Genomic DNA, 23,206 nt, shown 5'->3' on the forward strand with positions numbered 1-23,206 from the left:
ATTCAGACATATGGAAGCAGATGATTAAACCCTGCAGGCAGCTTAGCCAATCAGACGACACGCGACGCATTACACAACCTGTCGAGAAACAATGCTGACACCACAAAATTAAGTAAGCTAGAAGCCCAAGCTCTGACACTCAGGGTCAGTACATGAATTTGGAGAAATTAGCTACATACACGCAGCACCGCCTGAGGACACATGCGGTGCAGCTGACACAGGCAAAAGCAAAGCTAGTCTTGCATATAATGAGGCTAATGAAGGCTTCTGTTCTGAATCAGGACTGCTTGTTTGTGCGCTTGTACAACGTGTTTATAAGACCCTCAATGGGTGGGAGCAAAACCGAATAAGCTATATGCTAAATTTGGTGCGATTTCTCTGTAGAATGTGCCTAGTGCAGGTTGACGGACATCATAATATCAGAGCAGACTTTTTCCATTGGCCGTCCGAACCTGCAGCGTGCTTCAAGACCAGCTGGAGGCCGTCAAGTCCTGCCAAAATTGGACACAAGGGTGGAATGACTTAATTGGGCCCGGGAGAAGAGACAGCTGAGGAAGGACTGCCATTTATGGGTATATTTCTATATTATTAACCTGTCTGAGAAGCACACTAGGGGGTTTTCTCGAACTGAGATGGTATTTAGCCAGAGCTGAGATGGAGGGGTGCTTATCTCTCTCCCATCTGAGGTAGCACAAAAAAACCCTACACTTAACCTTTAGAAAACTCTGTGACATTCATACCCTTGGGGAAAAATTACACAGAGGCTGCAAAGTACAGCGACAGAGTGTAGTCCATTCAAAATAACAGACTTCCTCTAGGCACAAAGGTTATTCTACTGAAAAAAGACAGGGCTGATTGAAAACGCAATGGAGTCTGAGAGACTCTCGTCGCCTTGATCGCCTCACATATCAGCTGAACAACCAATGCCCTGACACTTCATCGGCCCATGCAAGGAAGGTACCATCACAAAGCTGATATTGCTGACAAGAATTATTTACTTTAACCTTCCACAGTCTGCCTTGCTGAAGTAGAGCATGGAACTTTAACACGTAGGCAAACTCGTGTGCTATACTTTTTCTATATAATCTCACTCAATTTTTACTTGGTGTACCATAAAATTGGTGAAAAATGCAATAGATTTCAGCTTCATTCACACTGAATGGCTGTTGAGATGTACTACTAGAGAAAGCAAGATATCATTCAATTTTGACTAAGAATCAGGTTTCTTGCAGCTAAAAATTTACATTCTGGAGGTGAATGTGTTTGTGTAAGTTTTGCAGTAAATAATGTGTCAAATTATGAAGAATTATCAATAAGGGCCCCAAACTACAACTAAAATGGTTGCAAATGTGCAAATAAATAAAACAAATAAATATTCTGGGACAATTTAAAATCTTAATTCATACAACAAAATAGTTCTGTTGTACAAATAAATAAACATTGACTGTAAAGGGAAACTATTTTTGGATAATATGTTTGCATCACAATCAACACAACATTTTACTATTTTTCGTACCCAATCATACAAAAATTGTTAACTCTAATTAAAAATAACTGACTTTGGGTCAGTTTGAGGTACAAGCTAGCAGTGTATGAGGGTTAACCAAAAGGACCCAGAGCACACTAGAAGCACACGAAAACCACTCAGACTGCAATAGTAACCCCACAGCAACCCCCTGGAATTGGTTCAGAGAGTACTGCCCAGGCAAGAAGCTCTCATATTTTCATCAGAAAAGGTAAAAATCAAGTTAATTGGTACACTTGTTTCCCATGACATGTGTTTTACCGGTCTCAAAGGCTGAAGGTTGACACACCAGAACCCTTAACTCGCGCTTAATGAGCTCTGTTCTCCTTTCCTCCATTCCACATGCCATGATTTAAATATAGGACACCCATTGAAGCTGTCAAATCGTAATACCTCTAGGTTTTACAGTTTCAAAACATTCGCCCATAATGCAAGAGAGCCAAAACAGCACCTCCATCACCACCTCCTCTTCCTGGCACTAAATCCAGCTGTCAAGCAAGCGTAAAAGGATTGATGGAGGCTGTTCAAAGGGAAAGCGGTGGAGATCAGGACAGACGTGTGCCAGCAGAATGAATAAGAGCCAGATGCAGTGAACACAGCATCCTCATCTCCGGAGAGATAAGAAGAAAAAAAAACTGTCAAATTTCTTTTGAAACTTCAGCCTGGCGAAAGAGCTTGAAGCTCCGTGGACTCTTCTGAAACCATGATAGCTCCTCCGGTGTGTGAATGAAACAAGAAAAAGGTGTGATGCTCATGCGGCTGCATGGCAGCAGCAGCTGTCTCTGCTGTTGAATCCTAGGGATGTGTAAAAGTACACATTCTATGCATTTCAATTAACTTTTAACACTGTTCAGTAAAAGTGCCTATTTAATTATGCACCTTTTAGTTCATACAGGTAGCAGAATATTCAATGGCTGATAATTTTTGTCTGTGCAGTTGCTTTCCCTCAATATATGTGTGTTTTGTCTTTCTATCTGGTGTGAATCCGAGCTTAACAGCTGGTTCCCTTAATGCAGCTCTACAAACTGAATTCTAAATTGTTTTTCAGTTAGGAAGCAAGTGGCCTGAGCCACTGAGCTCAATGCAAAAGGGTTACAGTGTACCCAATGACTGCTGAAGACATCCCTTATCAGAGTCAGGGAGCGATTAGCATACCAATTACTACAGTAGGTATGGCGTGACACTGCTGCCACAACCAGACATAGAAACCTGGATGTGAACATAAGCTCACAGACGGAAACATATGAGCACACAAACTCCCACACAAGCACAAATATACAATCTACAAAGCAAACAGACATTTTTCTGTGACTAGTGTATGAAATATAGCCAGATATTCTACCCACCTTGTGTCCCTTGAAAGCAGTATAGTTGTGAGTGGCAGTGCGGTTGGCTCGACTTATTACCATACATGCAACTAAAATATAATTGGCACAGCTCGCAGAACACCTGCAGAGGTGAAGCTTGGCATGTTTATTCCAGTTGGTTGAAAAAAATATGGAATACATTAATTTAATCAACATCCTGTCAGTAGTATCCCACCTTTCAGGTTGGCAAAAATCATTTAATTAATATTGTTTTTAGGCACAAAATTCTCTCTTTCTGTGGAGTAAAATGAAGAGGAAACCAACACCTTGGGCCTCTTTGATTTTCTGACTGAATGCCTGCAAATGTGGAACAGAGATATAAAACGGACAGGCCATGGCACCATAAATGTCACGACCAAGACAAATGCTGCACACGGCTAAGGCCAGCCCAGGAACACTAGACGATCTCAAATGAGATGAAAATTCATCAACAACTAGCTGCCATGGACCCTGGTGAGAGGAAAAAAGATGAAGCAGTTTTTTTCTTTGGATAGGAATCAGCTACATTTTTCAACTCTTAAAAATAGGTTCCAAAGGGGGTTCTGCAGCAAAAAGAACCATAGAAGAAACATTTTTGACTCCCCAAAGAACCTTTCAGAGAACAGTTTCATAAATAACAATTTTTTTTCTCAGTGTGAAGAACGTGTGTTCATGTGGTAATGTACTGTTGTACTATATATTCAGCCTGTTATTATCCTTCAAGGTGATACAAGAACCCTCTGATTATCATTTACTTTAATATCATTGCTTCTTACTGTTGACTTTTGATGTTGCAAAACATTGGCTAATATGACCAGGCAAAGCAACATTATGACATCTCTGATGTAATGAAGATTACACATTGCTTTAACCTTTTGTGTCCAGGAACCATCAGTCTACTGAAACCTCAACATTAGTGTCCATTAGCTGACATCATCTGCCTTGAATAAGTTATTCCTCAAATATGATTTCATTTCACCTATAACAGATTACTCGCTGACTCATCATGAGTCAAATGGCTCTACCTAAGTGTCTAACACCACACACACACATAGTCCAAATGAAAGGCTACATTCACAAAAGTGGCTGTTTTTTTGTGAAGCTCTTTACGTGACCATTGAATGTGCCTCATATAAGACACAAGTCTTAACATATGCCATCCCTAAAATGACCCACAAACATTAAACAGCCTATTCAGGAATATTCATTATGACATCAAATGTTAAAATATCATTAAATATGATATGTTTTATATTTTCCAGTTCCACAGACTTAAAATGGAAGGAAGACTACATATTTTTAAAAACTACTAAACGATGGATTATAAAAACAATTATTAAAAACATGCATCTTATGACTGTAAACAGAGAATAACTAAATGCATCAGACTGCAGGGCGCTTAAGATTTATTTTAAAAATAAACAAATGCTAATTGCGAAATAAAGCAAGATGATACACAATAATATTACATCAAATCATAATACCACTCTATTAGATAGATAGATAGATAGATAGATAGATAGATAGATAGATAGATAGATAGATAGATAGATAGATAGATAGATAGATAGAATCAGAATTGTTATTCATGCCTGGCTTTCAGCCTGTGAAATTTTTTCTCCACATTTGAAAGTGTATCAGATTTGAACTGAAAATGTCAGATTCACTGTGATTTCCGCAGTTCACACTGTCATCAGCAACAGATGTCAGATCTAAAAAAAAAAAAAGTCAAATTTGGGACATATTCAGCCATGTTGTAAAGATGCATTAAACCGCAGGAGGCACAACTCATAGGGGAAACTATATGATTGACACAACAGCATCATGGGAAATCAGACATGAACACCTGCTGCCCCAAGTTTACACCAGACACCTGTTTTAAACCAGAAATCAGTACATGCAGAAATCAGTTCCATCCAGACAAAGGCCGGTTTGTCCACGGATGAAAGGGATCTTCGTTCTGGCTGAAAGGTTTTTTTCTTTACACTGCCCACTTTATATTTACTCATCTTATTGAGGTCAAGTGTTTTCCCCTGAGGGAGGACAACTTGCAGTATTTATGACAACTTCACCATTTCACATCTTAAGCAATGCCAAGTTGGCTAACTCACACAAACCAATACTAGTCATGGGGAAAATATACAAAAATAATTCATTGGCGTAGCAGTCCTCTCATAGAAAACACTGTTTATGCTCATTGAACAAGTCAAAGAACCCCACCAGTCAGAATGTAACATGACACGCAAGTCATGACGATTCAGTTAAGTTTCCACTAGAGATGCTTAAAACAAACCCAGCCTGTGTTTCACACCAGGATCAGGAAAGCTTCTCAACCAACAGACAAACACTATTCCCAAACCATAGCACAAAGCAGTGTGCCTTCAGGTAAATAATTGACCGCGGAGAAGCTGTCAGGCAAATACAAACAGGGAAGAAAAAAAATAAAAAATAAAGATAGTAGCACTGTTCTCTGACAAGTGCATTAAGCAGACCACCATACTACAGCACTCTACTGTTAAATATTAATTGGGGGGGGGCTTCTTTTGCCCCAGGCTTCGTACGAGAGCATTTCAAAACAAAGGCACGAGGTTTGATGACCATTGCTGCTTCATTCTGCTGCGCTCCGGTGAACCCACTCTGCGTCTAAATGCCCTGCGTAAACGTCCGTATATCATACAAGAACGCGTTCGCGTACCGGAGAGGGCTGCATATAAGGTATAGCGAGGGAAGAAAACAACCGAGACCGTACCTTTGTTCACTCTCCGCAGTATCTGGCATCGGCATTTGAAAGAGACGGCTATCATACTAGCTCAGCCGAAGTGCTCATCCAAGGGCTCTGATAAAAGCGATTCCTCGCACATACATAGCACAGGCGCCGTGTGTCCCACCGGAGAAAGGCAGACTTCGTAAGCGATGCAGAGCTCGAATCATGCACTACGTCCCTGTAGCGCTGAGATCCGTGCTTTATAATAGCAAATCCTATTTTTTCTCACATATAAAATCCATCGGAAAGCGCGCGCAGAGGACGAACACGCAGAGCGCGGCTGATGCGTCTCATCTGAGGCTCGGGCTGATCTGAATGGGCTTCTAAAGTTGCATGCTTGCTGTATTCAGTAGTAGCTGGTACCTGAGCACGTCAGGAGACGAGCCACAATTTCGTCGTTTGAATTACTGTTATTTGCAAGAAGTGTCAGAAATTCACTTTAACTTTAAAAGAATGGGTTTATCATTTATGAGGGAATAGTTTCGATTAAATCAATTCATTCAATTTGCATTATAAATAATTAGATGCAGAATTTATTACTTATAAAGCTGTACAGTTTATAGTCCTAAACCCAGGAAATGAATTTGCATCTTTCAGCCATTCCCTATGGGTTTGAGAACATGCTTGCAAAAACAAATATTAAATAAATCCATAAGACGTTCCACTGGGGACCCATGGGAAATTTACGTAGACCTACAAACTGACATAATCATAATAGCTCAATTACTTAAAAGTGAAAATGTTGCTTGCCAATAATAATAATAATAATAATAATAATAATAATAACAACAATAATAATAATAATAATAAATTCTGGGAAGTTGCTAGGGTGTTGCTATGCAATTGATAAGTTTGCTAAGGTGTTTTGGGTGGTTACTAGGCTAGGTTACTATTTTTGGTCCAAAAAGAAAAAGCAGCATAATACAAATGAACAACAACAGCAGTGATATTTGCCTAAGCAAGCATTCAACATCAAATAGGTCAATAATAATAACAAAAAAATAAATAATAATCAAAATGTTATAAATAAAATCAGAAGATATTATTTCCACATATTATATAACAACATTTATAATATTTATAAACATTATATAACCATGTGGGATAGAGGGATATTATCATCATCTGCTTTGGTTTTTTTCATTTAGATGCTTATTCAAGCTGGGAAAAAAAAAAACAAGTTAACCTTATATAAGAGTACAATTAAGAGCCTATCAATTCCCCTGAGAGGAAGGCAGGACCATTTTCATTAGGAAACTAAAATAACAAATCACATTTTTTGTCACTTCAAAAGAAGAAGAAAAAAATACTTTTTGAATATGCAACAACAATAAGATTGTTTCCCACTTTCAAATACACACTAACTGTTAATTAGCCAGCAGTGTCTGTTTATTTACTTCTTAAATTTGCATAATGCCAATCATACATCCCTAATTCCAATCAAGAGTGAACTGGGCTAATTTGCAGGCCAGTGCTGCTGTGTTCAATGCTGAGCAGCAGACCTTTTTATAACATTCAGATAACATGCATATAGGTCAGTGGTGGTATCTCTGCGTATTATCGGACATTTGGTGGCATGATAAGCCTAGCGACAAAGGACAGTGTATTAAAGCCATCTGTCTCTGTGTACAAAATATATCCGAATGAGTCTTTAATGTGAATGAAAGTATTAAGGTCATGGCCACCATACTCCATTCCTCCGCTGATGCTTGTAAGAAGAGTCTGAGATAACAGCCGAACTGCGTGTCTGAGATCAAAGTGGTCTAATCTCTCTCTTCAACCCCCCTCTTTTTTTATATTCACTTGATTTTAATTTTGTCAAGCATCCAGGTGGATGCCAGCGGGTGGATCAATGTTCCTGAAGAGAGAGATGAGGGTTAGTACTAGGATTATGTATACTGATCAGATTACACACAGGGATTTTTGTCTGTCCACTTGCATGAATAATTCTTTGGACTATCACCATGTCAAGATGAGAGATGCATTTTGGGATGCCATGCATGTAGTTCTCTGTGGGCAGATCATGCAAGAGATTCACAAAGCCCGTCTGTTATGTGGTTAATTTGATCTGCACACTGTTGTTTACAGGAAATGCACTGGCACAAAGGGAAATCCACTGGTGTGTGAGGAGATGGAAGTGTTATGTCAGCTCTGTGCAAATTTTAATAGAGACATCAGTGAACCGAGGCTCTCTCTCTCCCACTCTTTAAGACTCACCAGTGTCAAATACGGCTATCCTCTGTGTGCTCGTATTTAAAGAATGTGTCCCAAGATGAGTAACAAATTGTCATTTGCCACCGTGGCCAAAAATTAAAAATTAACTTTAAATTAAAAAATTCAGAGGCAAATAAAACTTTAAATCCAGCTCGACTCTATCCCAAAATACTCTGTGCAAGCTCTAATTTATGCATCCCTTATGAGAAACACACTGCTTGGGATGTACATATGCATATATTATTTAATCAACAAGGCATTAGTTTGAAGACTTCACAAAATGGATTGACAAGTGAATGTTAATTCTTTGTTGACATGCAGGACAGATCAAAAGGCTTGTCACTTAAAAGAAAATGTTAAATATATAAATATTTACATAAAACATTTAATAATACACACATATATGTATTTCTTATAAAAAATTACATATGGATCACATGTACATTTGTGTATATAAAAAAGTATAAAAAATATTTATTAAATTAAGTAGTTAAATATATATTTACATAACAGTTAAATGAAATTTTACACACACATAGTTTATGAAAAATATATTTATAAACAAGTTAAATTAGTTTATATAAAGTATAAGAACATTTTCAAAGAAAGACACTAACACTATAAAAAGTTAAGATAAAGATAACACTAACATGTGAGAAAAACAAACAAACAAACAAACAGATAAAAAAAAATAAATAAAAAAAAAAAACGGAATCCCTGAGTTGGAAAAAGGATCACCCCTCTCCTAAAAATGGCTTGTTAACTCAATCAGGTGTAGCTAATCACCTCAATGGCACACAAAGCCATTTGACTTTCAACTTTGATCAGCTGTGGTCATTTTGATTAACTCAGCATAAAAAGAGCTTTCCTGGAGCATTTCAGTCCTTGGTAGTGCAACTGAAGCAAACAATCAACTATGGATGACAATGGATAAAAAAAATAAAAAATCAAAGGCTTTATCGATGCCTAGAGAGACTCTAAACAAAAAAAAAAAAAAAAAAATCCAAGGCTTTATCAATGCCTAGAAACACAGTGAAGTCTATTACTAAAAAGTGGAAGGTATTTGGTAAAACACAGACCCTCCCTGGATCAGGACATTGCTCCAAACTGGATGAAAGAGCCAGGAGGAAACTGGTCAAAGAGGCTACCAAGAGGCCTACATCAACTCTGGTCATTATGTGCATGTTACAACAATATTACAAATATCATATGGTAGGGCTGCAAGAAAAAAGCCCACATGCAATCATGACTGAGCTTTGCCAAAATGGCCCTTGAAGATTCTGAGATAGAAGAGATTAAAATTGAATTATTTGGCCTTAACATCAAACGATATGTCTGGTAGAAATTCAATACATATCATCGTTCAAATAACAGCATTCCTACAGTAAAGCATGGAGGTGCTAATATCCTGTTATGGGGGTGTTTCTCTGCAGCAGGGACTGGAGCATTTGTCAGGATAGAAGGAAAAATGGATGGAGCAAAATACAGTCAAATTCTTGAGGAAAATCTGCTGACCTCTGCCAGAAAGATGTCAATGGGAAGAATTTAGTTTTTTCCAACTCAATGATTCTGTTTTTTATTTTTTTCTGACATGCGGTGTTATATCTTTTACTTGGAGTAAATACAGCTGGATAGAAAAAATAAATAAATAAACGTGTGTGTGTGCATACAAAAAAAACAGTTAAAAGTAGTTTAGATGAAGTATAAGAACTATTTAAAATATTTGTAATATATAAAAATGTTACATTTTTCATAAAACAATTTGATGTATGATATGCACATATATACAGCACCAACATTCATATTTTAGGGATTCTTAAACTCTTGAGTTGAGTGTGTGTTTTTCTGTCAAAGCACACTGACAAATCAACATCCTCAAGGTCCATGATCACTCCCTCAATCTCAATTATAGGGACTGCACATGTGTGTGAAACATTTTTAAATAACGGGAATCAAGTCTCTTGTTCATCTCCCGGGATGGTGCAATCAATTTTCTCAAGATGAGCGTGGCAGGAATGCCAATCAAACTAGTAGGATGCTTTATGCTTTCTCATAACAGCTCTGAAGGTGACAGCTGACTTGAACAGGAAACCATTCCATAAGGATTGCCGAGTTTGCATTTGCGCGCATGTGAAGTCAAGTAATTGGTGGGTCTTGTTGTGCATGGATGCATGTAGTCTGTCACATCAACGTGACATACTGGTGCAGAGGTCTGTTATTAAATGAAATTGTGAAGCTGTGAACTTGCCGGGATGGGGGTCCTGGCAGATCTGTTATTAGATGCGGAGAATGTTTATGTCAACTACAATCAGACAGATGGAAAATACATTTCAAAACAGTCCATCCAACTACTTGGTTCATCAAACAGTCTATTATTTTTTGCTAAGACACCCATTGTGACCTTCTGACTTGGAGGTCTTTGAGGATAATTTATTTTAATAGCCCTCCCGAATAAGACAATTTCCTCTTAGGAAATCTGAAGAATTGAGAATGGTTTTATAAAACCATTATTATTAAAAGGAAGGAAATGTCATTCCGCTAAAAGAGGATATAGCTTAGCTCTCATCATCATGAATGCTGCATATCTTGAGGTTGGGATTAACCAGACCATGAAAAATTGAACCGTCATGTTTTTGACAAGCAAGCTAGAGGCAGGCAGGGAATATTTTCCCCATAAAGAGCAAAAGCACTGAACTATTATAAATGAGCAGTAAAAAGCCTTCAGCCTCTAAAGAGCAGCAGGGACAATGGCGGGAGCTGTCCAGCAGCACTGGTGCTGAAATGGCGAGGACAACAGTTTTCATTTACGTACAACATCAGCAGCCTCTAGTGGTGAAAGTGATGAACTGTACTATCAATCAAAGGGCTCAAATAGAATTAAAGCTGCAGTGCTGCAATTCAACCCATAGACTGTAGGTTTAAACAAATCAGGCCATTAAAATGCAAAGCTGTTACATATATAATTATCCCTTCACAGCCCACATAAACAGTGTACATCCTTTTGCACCTCATCACACTCGGCTGGACTGAAATCTGGGGCTGTGTGGACCATTTGAGTAAACAAACATCACTGTTAGTTTGAGGAAGCAGCTTGAAATAATGTGTACTTAGAGCCAGGGCACAGTGTTCTGCTGGAAGTGACTATTTAAAACCGAGTAGGGTGATACATGGTGATTCATTTGTACTGAGGGCTTGTAATATGTGCCCAAATCATTTCTGCAGAGAAATAAGACGCTACTATTTGATATTGAGATACTTTTCCAATCATGAATAACACAGTTTTGGTGATCAATGTAGCCTCAATCTGACACAGTCTCCAGCTGGTTGTAGTAAATTAACATTTAATGCTTAAGTACTGAAATTGTGGCCTTTCTGTTATCTATATTAATCTTTGATATATTACAAAGCTTGGTTTTAAATGTTAAAAACCATTTTAAACATATTTAATATCTTAACCAACCTAAAACACATGCAGTAGAAACTTTTTTACCCCCTCATTCAAGATTTCCATGGATCTTCAGTTTAAAATCCTTTCAAATAATAAACTGATTTGACTACAATTTTAGGTAATACTGCACTACTAACACATTTAAATCATATCTGTTTTAATGTTTGGCTGATCAACATCTAATTAAGTTCTATATTAAGTGACAATATAGCAGGCACAATAAAGTAGGCACATAACCTTCTCTCTTCGTCTCTTGTTCTTTCACTATTGCAGTTTAGAGAAAGCTCTATATTGATTCAGTCTAATGGATGCAAATGGAAGGGTCAGGCTGAAGCCCTGGCCATTACGTGCAGGGAATGCGTCATAATCTCATGTTAATAAGGAGCTTCTAATGCAGCTTTCAGCATTACATCTGCAAATAACAAATATTGCACCCACTGATAGTGTTGCGAAAACTACAAATTGGCCAAAAAAGCATAGTGTTGATACACACTGGCCTGCTTTTGGCTCTCAAAACAATACTTAGAGTAAATGTTACTGAAAGCAATTTATGTGAAATACAAGAAAGAGAGCCTTGCCAATAAACATACAGTATCACCGCTTGATACCATGGAACTATAGCACTTAAAATTACAATATAGCAAGACTTTCATAATATTGTCCCATAACATTTCATGTATATTGTTAACAACAGATTCAAGGTTGTTGGGAACTTGGAAAGTTTCACAAACACCACTGTGACATTGTTTAATCAACTCAGCAGTTATCAAGCTTCTCCAAACGTCTGTAAAAAGTCGGCCGGCTTGCATGCAGCTACTGCAAGACTGGCAAAGCTGGAACCCTGGCATCTCCCAACAGACACAATTGGACACTTTCAGGGTGTGCAGCACCAACTCCACCTTATCCCAATGAAAAAAAAAAAAAGACTTGGCCTTGTGTGAAAATCTTCCATAGGGACCATTTGATACTCAAGACAGGTGCCAAAAAGAGACAAACGGACCACTCAGTGTCTCCTGTCAGATAGTCAGCCAAGTGCAGTTATGGTTTACAGCATAAATGGCCCGCATCTGACTGAAAATATTATTTTGAAAGACCAAAAGCCCACAGATGTTCGCATCAGACAGGTTTGTCTTTCAGCCAGCGATTAATAGGTCTAGTGAAGCATCACCGTCCCACAGAATTGACTTAAGTGGCTTTTTCCAGATGAAAGAGTGGCAAGGGAAAGTAGATTGATAGGGATTTAAAACACGAGAGCGTTGAGTGTCGCTACACGAGAGCAAAATGAAACTCTTTTGCCGGTTTGGAATGTTGCTCGCAATCAGTTTCTTTGTTTCAGGCAGATTGTATACCAAGCCTGATGAAACACTGATGATGGTGGTTCTCAAAGAAACACAGGCCTGCTTCCGACAGGAAACCAGCAAAAGGAGTTAACAAAAGAACCTCCACCACCCCCTTACTTTGAAGACCACATCAAACACATGCCGTTTGCTCAAGCAGTCTCTTTCTTGCTCTGAAAAAGACCCACAAAATCTTGCGGAAGCATCCTGTCCAATCTTTGCTCCAAGTGGCTTTTGAATTCAACTTCATATCTTTAAAAAAGTTTCATGATTATTGGGTAAAACAAAAATTGTGTGACAAACTGTGACAGAAATCTCACATGGTCAGTTCAATCAAGCCGCATGTCATTTGTTTCACACAAAAATTCTGTCATCTACTCATCTTTGCTCAAAATGTATGACAATTATTATCAATCACTATTATCAATATGTCAAGCTGCTTTTTCCATAAAATTAGAAGGCTAAGATTTGAACTACTGTAGAGTCAAAAATGGAATCACTAGACAGGTTTAAAACAAGAAATGTATATATATATATATATATATATATATATATATATATATATATATATATATATATATATACACACACACACATTTATATATATACACATATATACATTTCCTGTTGGAAGCAGGCCTGAGAAGTTCATCAGGCTTGGGCTATACAATCTGCCTGAAACAAAGAAACTGATTGCGAGCGACATTCCAAACCGGCATACATACATACATATATATATATATATATATATATATATATATATATATATATATATATATATATATATATATATATATATATATATATATAATATAAATGTATAAATCATTTTTATTAAGAACATAAAATCTGGCAAAATAAAAATAAACTGTGAAACAATATTTTAAATATAGAATTCTAAATACTTTTTATTAATGAATACATACATTCTAGCAAAACTGGCACTCAAACAGGTGCTCAAATTGCCATTAAAATAAAATAAAATAATAAAAAATAAATACAAAGGAAATATAATTTAATTACATCATTATAAACAATTCTGGAAGATTCTGGCAGAACTGTAACTCAAACTGGTATTCAAATTGCCAATAAAATAAAGAAAAAATACAAAGAAAATATAATTAAAATACAAAACAGACTCTCAAACTAAAAAAAACTGCTAAAATTGCCATTAAAATAAAATACAAAGAATACAAGGATACAAGAATACAAAATCATATATACAATTAAAATAAATTAGGTAAAAAAAAAAAAAAAAAAAAAACTGGTGCTCAAATTGCCATAACAAAACAAAATAAAATAACCCTGCACTTCACTCTGGTAAATATTTTCATCTGATGAAGCATACATGTAAAAGAAAAAAAAAGGAATTATGCTGTATTTCAAGGGTTCTTATTTCTATACTCATACCCTAATCAAAAAAGTACCATATTAAAGTATTATAAAGTGAGGTATCAGAAGGTACCATGGTTTTTCAACAGAGAAAGTGTTGAATATATTTATGCACAATATATAAATATCTAAAAATATTTATGCACAGTATATAAAGAAATAACACACGCGCTAATAATTTAGTTTAGAGACCAATTCTCACTATTAACTAATTGCTTATTAGCATGCATATTATTATTACTTATTAAGCACATATTAATGCCTTAATTTGCATGGCCATATTTTAGATCCCTTAATCCTACCCCATATCTAACCTTAACAACTAACTTACTAAGTATTAATAAGCAGCAAATGCGTCAATAAATGAAAAAAAAATAATAGATAGATAGTTAATAAATAGAAAGAATTGGTCCCCAAACTAAAATGTGACCACACACACCTTTACCTCAATATAACGACCTTGAAAACCCCACTGTTGCATAACACTTACAAAATGCCCCTTCTAAATTACTCTGTGCTCTACATCAAATACCAGGCATATTCGTTTTCCCTACATCTCTTGTTCTCACCTTGATTGAAAACTTCCTCTCCCTCCTCTCCTGCACCTGCTGGTTCCTCCTCTGGAGACTGAGCAGTGTGGCAGGGTCTCCATGGGAGCGGGACCCTGGCCCAGCTGTGCAGCAGCCGTCGCATTCTGCCTCCGATTCTAGCCGTGTGCACTGGCTCTGACCCGTGAGAACAGTCCTTCAACCTCTGCGCTTCTCTAAATGACCCTCTCCTCTCCTAAACAAGGCTAATTGATGACCAGAAATCATTATACCCACATCAAATCTCTCTTTGCTCCATAAGAGGGCGGCAATGTGTACAGCAAACACAGGTGGAGGGGATTTTCAAAGCCTGCAAATGGGAACACGTGAAGGTGGTTGCCATGGAAATAATGTGGTGGTCTCAAAAGGGAGGATCTGAGAACAGTAGCGCGTGGTTTACAGGAGTTGACAGGAAGTGGGTTGAGAGCTACTGTCAAAATATGGGACCAAAGCCCCTCTTTCCAAGTATTTCTGTGTGTTTTTTTTTTATATGTATGTGTGAGGTGAATAATATTGAAAAGCTTTGAACAAGCAACATAACCACATGCAAAGCACAGGGTAACAATACGCAAAGCAGCTCATGAATATTATGAATGTGAATGATTCCTCTGCAGGGTGGCTTAGCATATCTGCACCATATGGATTTAGAGGGAGGATGAGCACTCATCTGACTCCGCAAACACACTCACTGCAATTAGGTACTAGGTAGTGTGTGTGTATGTGTGTCTCATTGACCCCTTTCCCCCCATCACAGTCGACTGCTGCTAATCTAAACACCTCAATTAAAGGTCAGTTGACCCAGAAAGCCTCCTGTATATAACACCAGAACACAATGAACCACTGCAGTAGAGGGACACTGAGGGTCAGGCACAATTAAACAGGTCAGTGCCGAGATGTGCCACTCACATTTTAATAGAGGAAGTGCTTTGTAAAACGTCAGATGAGATGTAGAGATGACGATGGCCAGCAGAGGGAGTCATTTTACCGGGTAAGTTCTTGTGGGTAATGAGACTTCTGTTTCACTATATACAGTTTATGCGTTTATGTGCGCGTGTGTGTGTGTGTGAGAGAGAGACAGAGCAGTTTAAATGTTTGGGTCAGTTTTATAAAGAAATCAATTTATGCATTATTTTATGCATTGAATTGACACAATGTTTATGCACTGAATTGATCAAAACTGCCAGTAAAGACATTTAAAAGACTTCTTTAAAAACAAACAAACAACTTTTTATTTGAAGTTTCTATTCAATAAATAACAATTATGAAAAAGTGTCAGTTTCCACTAATACTAAGAAGCAGACAGTTTTGAACATTGATAATAAGAAATATTTATTGAGGAGCAAATCAGCATATTAGAATGATTTCTGAAGGATCATGTGACACTGAATACAGGAGTAATGATGCTGAAAATTCAGCTTTGCCATCATACATTATATTTTAAAATATATATGAACAGAAAACTTTGAATTATTTTGAATTGTAATAATATTTCACAATATTGCAGATCTCAAAATATTTTATTAATATATTTAATTTTAGATATAATTCTAAGATAACTATTTATTAATATTTAAATCTAATCATAAGCACATTGACTGTTGGAAACTTGGCCAATGTTCCAATATTGTATATTTAATATATCACCCAATCCAAGTGGGATGGCAGTGGAAACACTGCTGGTATCAGAGACAAGCATCATCATAATAAAGCAATGACAGACAGGGTCCATCAATCTTCATCAATGTTATTACAGAACACTTGGCTGGGCTATCAGCATATCTGCACTTAATCAGGATCAAGGCCAGCCAGAGGGCAGATGACAGAGGGCAGTCTGTGTGTGTGTGTGTGTGTGTGTGTGTGTGTGTGTGTGTGTGTGTGTGTGTGTGTGTGTGTGTGAGAGAGAGAGAGGCTGCGAGTTCAATACTCCCCGTGTAGCCTTGAACATCTACGCTGATAAGAGCCCTGATAACATTTGATCTCTGCTGCTACACATCACCCAATATGATCCTCTACACACCTATTCTGTACACACCTGCTATCCAGCTCCAGCGTGCATATCCTAGACTGTTTTAAGCACTGAGAACTCTAACAAAAGGTTTCTGTGACACTGTTCACTGGTCCAAGCAGAGAGCTTTATGATGCACTTGACTTGATGTTAAATTCAAACTAGATCCTATTCACTTTTTTAGTAAACAGTATATTCCTGATTTTAGTATGCATGATTCAGCAGTGCACACTTCTGTGCGCTGCTAGTCACCAAGGCAGAGAGAGTGGGGAAAATAATCTTAACTAACAGCTATAGCCATTATGTTGTAAGTAACAGGATTGTTATTATGAACCAAAACTTGAATATTTAAATAAATTAATTCAAATAGAGCTGAAAACCTTTCTAAACTCTTACCAACAGTTGACTATGCAATTTAATGTTGGTTACCATTAAAGATTTGGCATTCTGTAAATAGCCTGAGTCATTGCCCCTTGATAAAAAGGAGGTTTCTGACACTAGTCAATAACAACAGGGTTGAAAAAGGGCACTGCAGTTAGATATACATAAGTTTAACTTTGACCTTCAGCCTCCATGTCAAAGTCAAAAAAACTCCTCAAAAGTGGAGGATTCAGGAGGTGAGAAACATTCTGCCATCAGGTCTCATTCAGATCCCCCTTTTCATGATCCATGGCTAAAATCAGTGGCTCACTTGACACTTTTTCACCCATAAATACTTCATACTGTGAGAGTAAAATGGTTTGTGAACACCATATTAGACAAGGCTGACAGTCTTGTCTGCACTTCAACAGCAATGGAGTCCTGGCAAGCAGTAACAACCAACCCTGAAATGTGTCACCATTAAGATGGTTTTGAACCACTTCAGACCGTAAAACCCCCGGAATGCGCTCATAGGTTCTTTGGTCAATCAGACATTACTTCCATAGCCTAAGGGCTGCAGGTAATTGCTAGCTGGCCTCCAGCAAAGTAAATCACATCTCCATTGGTTTGTCCCAGCTGACTGACATGAGTCTAAAAGAGGTGGATGACCTCTTTACAGTACAGCAACTGTCTTAGTGTGAGAAACACAATAATTGCAAATTGAGCATTGTGGGTGAAGTCGGCATCTCTCTTGCTGGTTGTTCCTTAAAGCCATCAGGTTTTGACAGGGCAAGCCAAGCAGAGAGTAAGACTGGCATTATGCAGTCCTGCCACCCCCCTGGGATATGCTGATAAGCACTTCCTGCGTGAGGGGGAAGCAGTTATTTTCAGGGCTGCTATGCACGCCTCTCCTTTCCAACCCCCAGATCTTATTAAGACCCAGCCAGCTCCACATCAAATGATTTCAGACTTCACAGCGCCTCCTCAAAGATGCTTCAGAATGCATTTTGGATATTTCTAAATAACATAGAAAGGCCTGAAGGTAAAAGTAATAATTACTAAAGTAAATAAAGTTTTTTTTCCAAACCTAAATTAAATAGGTCACATTTTAAAAGGTCAGATTTATATATACTAAATTGGAACGACGGGCCTATTTCCAGCAGTTGTAAGTACTACAAAACCCTCTTCAAAATCCCCCCAAAATGAAATTTACTCCACTCATGTCATTCCAAACCCCTATGGCTTTCTTTCTTCCATGCAACAGAAATGATTATATATTGAAGAATGTTTTATCTCATTTTGATCCATACAATGAAAGTCAGTGGGGTCCAAAACAACAACTTTTTCTAAATATTTTCTTTTTGTGTTGCACAGAGGAAAGTAGGTCAATCCAGGGTTGGAATGACATGAGGGTGAGTAAATGATGATATAATTTAAATTATTGGGTGAGCAATCCATTTGAAATGAAACGCACTTGCACTGATGTCACCCATCAAACCACTGATATCAGTGTGACCTTGTAACATTTAACTGCATGTAAATATGGAGTCCAGCATGGTTGATGTCATCAGGTCATCATAAAAAAGACAGGGCTCTTATTGGTTCACAAGTGTGACAGACACTTTAAATATTAAAGAGACTTACCTAAATGATGCAGAGACAGCAATGGCAGCATGAGAGGGAGAGAAAGAGAGAAACATTATATTGGTACAAAAATGTCATAATATACATTAACTTTTATAAATTCCCAGAAAGAAAGGTAACAATTAGATCTGTTTAACATCTCAATCGATTATCCTAGAATGCAATAAGATTGAATGGAGATGAAGTTCCCTGCTTATCCTTCTCCAACAACATGTCTCCTTTAGAGCTTCAGGAGAAATCTCTCAAATTGCAATCTGATTTACCAAGAACCTGCAAAAGTCAGATTTTAGTATGAACTAAATAAGAATACTTGAGACGAATCTGATACTTTAATAAAACATAACCCTATTAGAATCACCCATAAATGTCCACAGGAAAAGAAATGCTATGAAAGCATAATCAATAAGCTTTCAAAAAAGCAGCATTATGGCACCAGATATGTATAAAGAAAGAATAAAAAAAAAACTGTAGTTGCATCTTTACACATTCAGAATGTGTGTGTGACCTCTGAGGTACACTCTTATCCTCATCCCACCTCAAATAATGGGGAATTTTCTGCTGGAATGGTTCTAACATCTAATAGTTTTCAATCTCAACGCACAGGGGACCCTAACCACCATCTTTCACCCTCCCAAAAATAGTGACAATTTAAATCTTTTAAAACATTTTTCTACCCCAACGACTTCAGTGCCCAATGCTGAAAAGGCTTAAGGAAGGAGAGGAGAAAATGGCATATGATTTGACAATCAAATTTGCATCTTTCCAATCTGCATTCGCGAGCACCAACAAATCAAATACAGCATGCATGCGGGGAAGAAAATTAGCTCTGGGTCAGTGGGGAAGCAGTTCTTGAGCCGCCTATAAAGCAGCCCGTTTTAATGACTGCATAACTCTCAACAGCATAATCGTGGCCTAATGTAAGTGTGAACTGCAGCTTTAGCTTGTTTACTCTGTACATGCTGTAGAGAGCTAAGAGAGTCTCAGCTAAAGATGGAACAGCGAATGACTCAATATCAAGACATGACAGCTGATGTCATCTCTCACCCGCTTTGGCGAGAATGACGCTAATGCTCCAAACTTTCTCCAAACTACTAAATGCCCTTTAATAAAAACACTCCATACTGAAAACTTCAAACTCCAGACCTCAAACTCCATGCTGCAATTATTTGGATGCTGTAAAATCGTAATCACATCTCAATCATGGACAGAAATGCTGTCAAAGTCTTTAACAGTTTTAACAATTTCAGTAACAGGTTAAAATAAAGTGAAGTAAAGTAAAATAAAATATGTAATGCTTGACACTAAGGTTCCATTTGTTAACATTGGACTAATAATGGACTAATAGACTATACTTCTGAAGCATTTATTAATCTAGGTTGATGTTAATTTCATCATTTACTAACAATTAAAATCCAAAATTGTATCTGTTATTATTATTTAATGGATCTGATCTAACACAAACTAACAATAAACGGTTGTATTTTTATTAACTAATGTTTTCAAGGATTAATAAATACTGTAACAATCTATTGCTCATTGTTACTTAATAATGTTAGTTAATGCATTAACCAATGTTAACTAATGGAACCTAATTGTAAAGTGTTATTAAAATAAAATAATAAAATAAATTCATTTCACTTTCAGCTTCATGTACTTCTGCAGACCTTCAGAGTCTCTGCTGTTAGTTAAAGTACAGTGAGACACAGAGGATGTAATGCAGTGTAGTGGGCAGCCAGTAAATCCAGCGTTCCTTTCTTAAATGAAAGCCAACAGGCCCTCAATTTCTTTTGAGCAGTTCAGTTAGGCAAGGGTAAATGCAGTCCTTGAAAGCATGCTGGGCTGAGCTGGGGGGTATTCCAGAAAGCAGCAAGCAAGTTACTGTATATATAAGGTAATATTAAATTATTGCAATATGTTTTTTAGATTTATTTTATTGTCATATATATTAGTTATTAATATATATTAATTCTAAAACACTATTTTAACAAGGAAATGATTATTTTATTCTAATATTTTTATTATATTTTATTGTAATCTCACACATCGAGGATCTGCATTCTATATAATGTTTTTCTAAAATAAAAATACATAAGTGATATTCCTTACTGTATAATTAGCATCAAACAAACTAAATTTTGCACAACCATCAATTAGGTGGCGATATGCATTAATTATGTAAATTACCACTGAACAAAAGAAGAAGAAAAAGCAGTGTGGTGTGCTTTTCCTTAGAGTCCGTTTCCATGGTGACTCGTCGATGTGTCGCTCTGTTGAGAATGTCTTGTGTGTTAACCGTGAACATACTCTGAGTTGACTGAATGTACTCCCGGACGCGTTTTTGGAACCGACATACCTCAAGTAAGCAAAGGTTAATCAACCGAGAGTTCAGGGTATGTGTGACGGTAAGTTAACCTTGCTTTCTGTAATATCCCCTCTGTTTTACTTTAGTTTTAGGTCTTTCATCTGGAGTTGTCATGCTGAAGATTGTTTATCACAGAGAGGCATTGTTCTGCCAGTAGAGATGGCTAAGACTCTTTGTCCTTTGAACATGGAGGACTGAATTTATTTTACCCTTCAGTACACTCTTGCTTGCTCTCCAGTCCGAGCCATTAATCCAGCATGAGTAACTCTACTGTCTGGGGAAATCAAAAGTAACTGGAAAAAAAAAGCAACACTTGTCTGACTGATCATTTGACAGGCCAGTTACATGGTTGCACATATATATTTGTACATACAGTGGGGTATGAGACCTTTGAGAGTATAATTTTTAATTCTATATTTATATGCCATTCACAAATCCTCTCCCATGGCCTCATGTGATAGTAAAGTGTCCACTGGATTCACACTTCAGAATCTCGCCCAAAGTAATAGGTCATCTGGGAACTTTTCACCTACAGTGAATTTCAAAAATACTATGTTCACATACTGTTTTATGCCTACTATATAGTAGGGAAGTTTTCAGTTTTAGATGCAGCCTTAATGTATAAGTAAATTCAGGCCGTCAGTGCAAAGTTGCAATTCCCCCAGGGACACAAACACAACTTTAGGTAAAGCGAGTGACAACTGTGATACAAATCTACAAACTACTGCTTGTGCGTTACATACAGTATTAGTTTGCGCTTGTGTGTTAGAGTGCATGTGCGAGGGAGAGATGAATAGAACACAGACGAGCCCTCTAGCTTTGCGATGTGGCTGCGCATCTCAATGAAGAGCAGAGAGAAAGGCTCTCCAGTACCTCTGCTGGTGTGTTAACCAGACTACAGTGAGAGAGAGAGAGAGAGAACGCGAACATGTTAGCTACTCGCTATTGAACCCGACTATCCTCGGGAGAGATGCCGGGGGGCTAGACATTAATTAAATCTAATCCTCTGCTTGCACTTGAGCCACGGGAGCCACGACTGCAATCATGTGCATCTACATTACAGCACCGACAGCCAGTTTCAGAGGAAATGCATGAATGAACTCAAGACACGTCCTAGAGCAAATATTGTAGACCATATGCTGAATTGGAACAATATAGGGATCTTGCACCTAGAATAAAATGTGTTCTAACTCCTCGGTTAGTCAGGAGTGAAGGCTTATTCTGCCAAAGAATCACATAATTGGATAGCAAGAGCCCATCTGACTTACGTGCAATGCAGCCAATCACAGATCAACGTGATTACAATTTTTGCTCAGCCAAAATTAAATATATTACAAAACATGCAATATATTATACATTTGTTCTGCTTGTGGAAATCTAGTCTGCCTCAAACAAAACTCCATCTTTCAAAATATTTGATGCCACTAACATTTGGCAAACATTAGAGAAACGTTTGACAATCCAGTAATTATCTAATCCTCCACAGCATTTGCTGTACAGATGCAGTATCTTGTAAATATGACCAAGTATCTTGTAAATATCCTTTCCATTTTCCAGGTTCCTTATCAGCATATATATGGTTGAAACCCTTTTAACATCCATGAAACATTTCAATTGCAGAAAGGTTCTTTATAGTGGAAAAAAGGTTTTGAATTATTAAAATGTTCTTCACACTAAGACAAAAATGGTTGTTATAAAAACTGTTCACTGAAAGGTTCTTTGGGGAAACCAAAGTATTATTTTCTGTGGCATCACTGCAAGGACTTCCTTTTGGAACCTTCATTTTTAAGAGTGTGTAGACTGTTTTTTTTTTTTGTTTGTTTTTTAAGTTATGATTTGAGAGTACAAAAGCCAATCACTTAACGGTGACAAACACAAAATCAAATCAAAGACCAATCGAAACACAGTATTGTCATACGGTACTGCCAATATGCTGAATGTTTAAGTCTTAAATTTGAAATTATTGGCTAGATTAATGCATGCAAATGACAATATATTTCCAGTGCACAACTGTACAGAATCAACAGACATGCTTTAGGCTTTATATATACAACAGACTATATACATATATATATATATATATATATATATATATATATATAATATATATATATATATATATATATACTGCAGCACCAATACTGGGAATGGTGAAATGCATGCTGGGAACAGTGCATCTCCTCCTCTTCTCAACTGTACCAAGGCCAACATCAAAGGGCCAG

At 37.2% G+C, this 23,206-nt stretch overlaps 1 protein-coding gene across 14 annotated transcripts in view; it reads right to left on the minus strand.

Moving 5' to 3' along the window:
• Positions 1-23,206, minus strand: part of LOC109066706 (glutamate receptor-interacting protein 1-like) — a 224,518-nt gene that overhangs the window by 80,188 nt on the left and 121,124 nt on the right. The window contains exon 1 of one of the 14 annotated variants that reach the window (XM_042739505.1): positions 5,621-6,182. The exons of the other annotated variants lie outside the window; for them this stretch is intronic. Within the exon in view, the coding sequence (XP_042595439.1) occupies positions 5,621-5,675 (55 nt within the window). The 5' untranslated portion in view covers positions 5,676-6,182. Of the gene's footprint in view, positions 1-5,620; positions 6,183-23,206 lie in introns of those variants that run through there. 14 annotated transcript variants of the gene reach the window in all.

Source organism: Cyprinus carpio, chromosome A4, assembly GCF_018340385.1.
Source record: "Cyprinus carpio isolate SPL01 chromosome A4, ASM1834038v1, whole genome shotgun sequence".
NCBI classification, from domain to species: domain Eukaryota; kingdom Metazoa; phylum Chordata; class Actinopteri; order Cypriniformes; family Cyprinidae; genus Cyprinus; species Cyprinus carpio.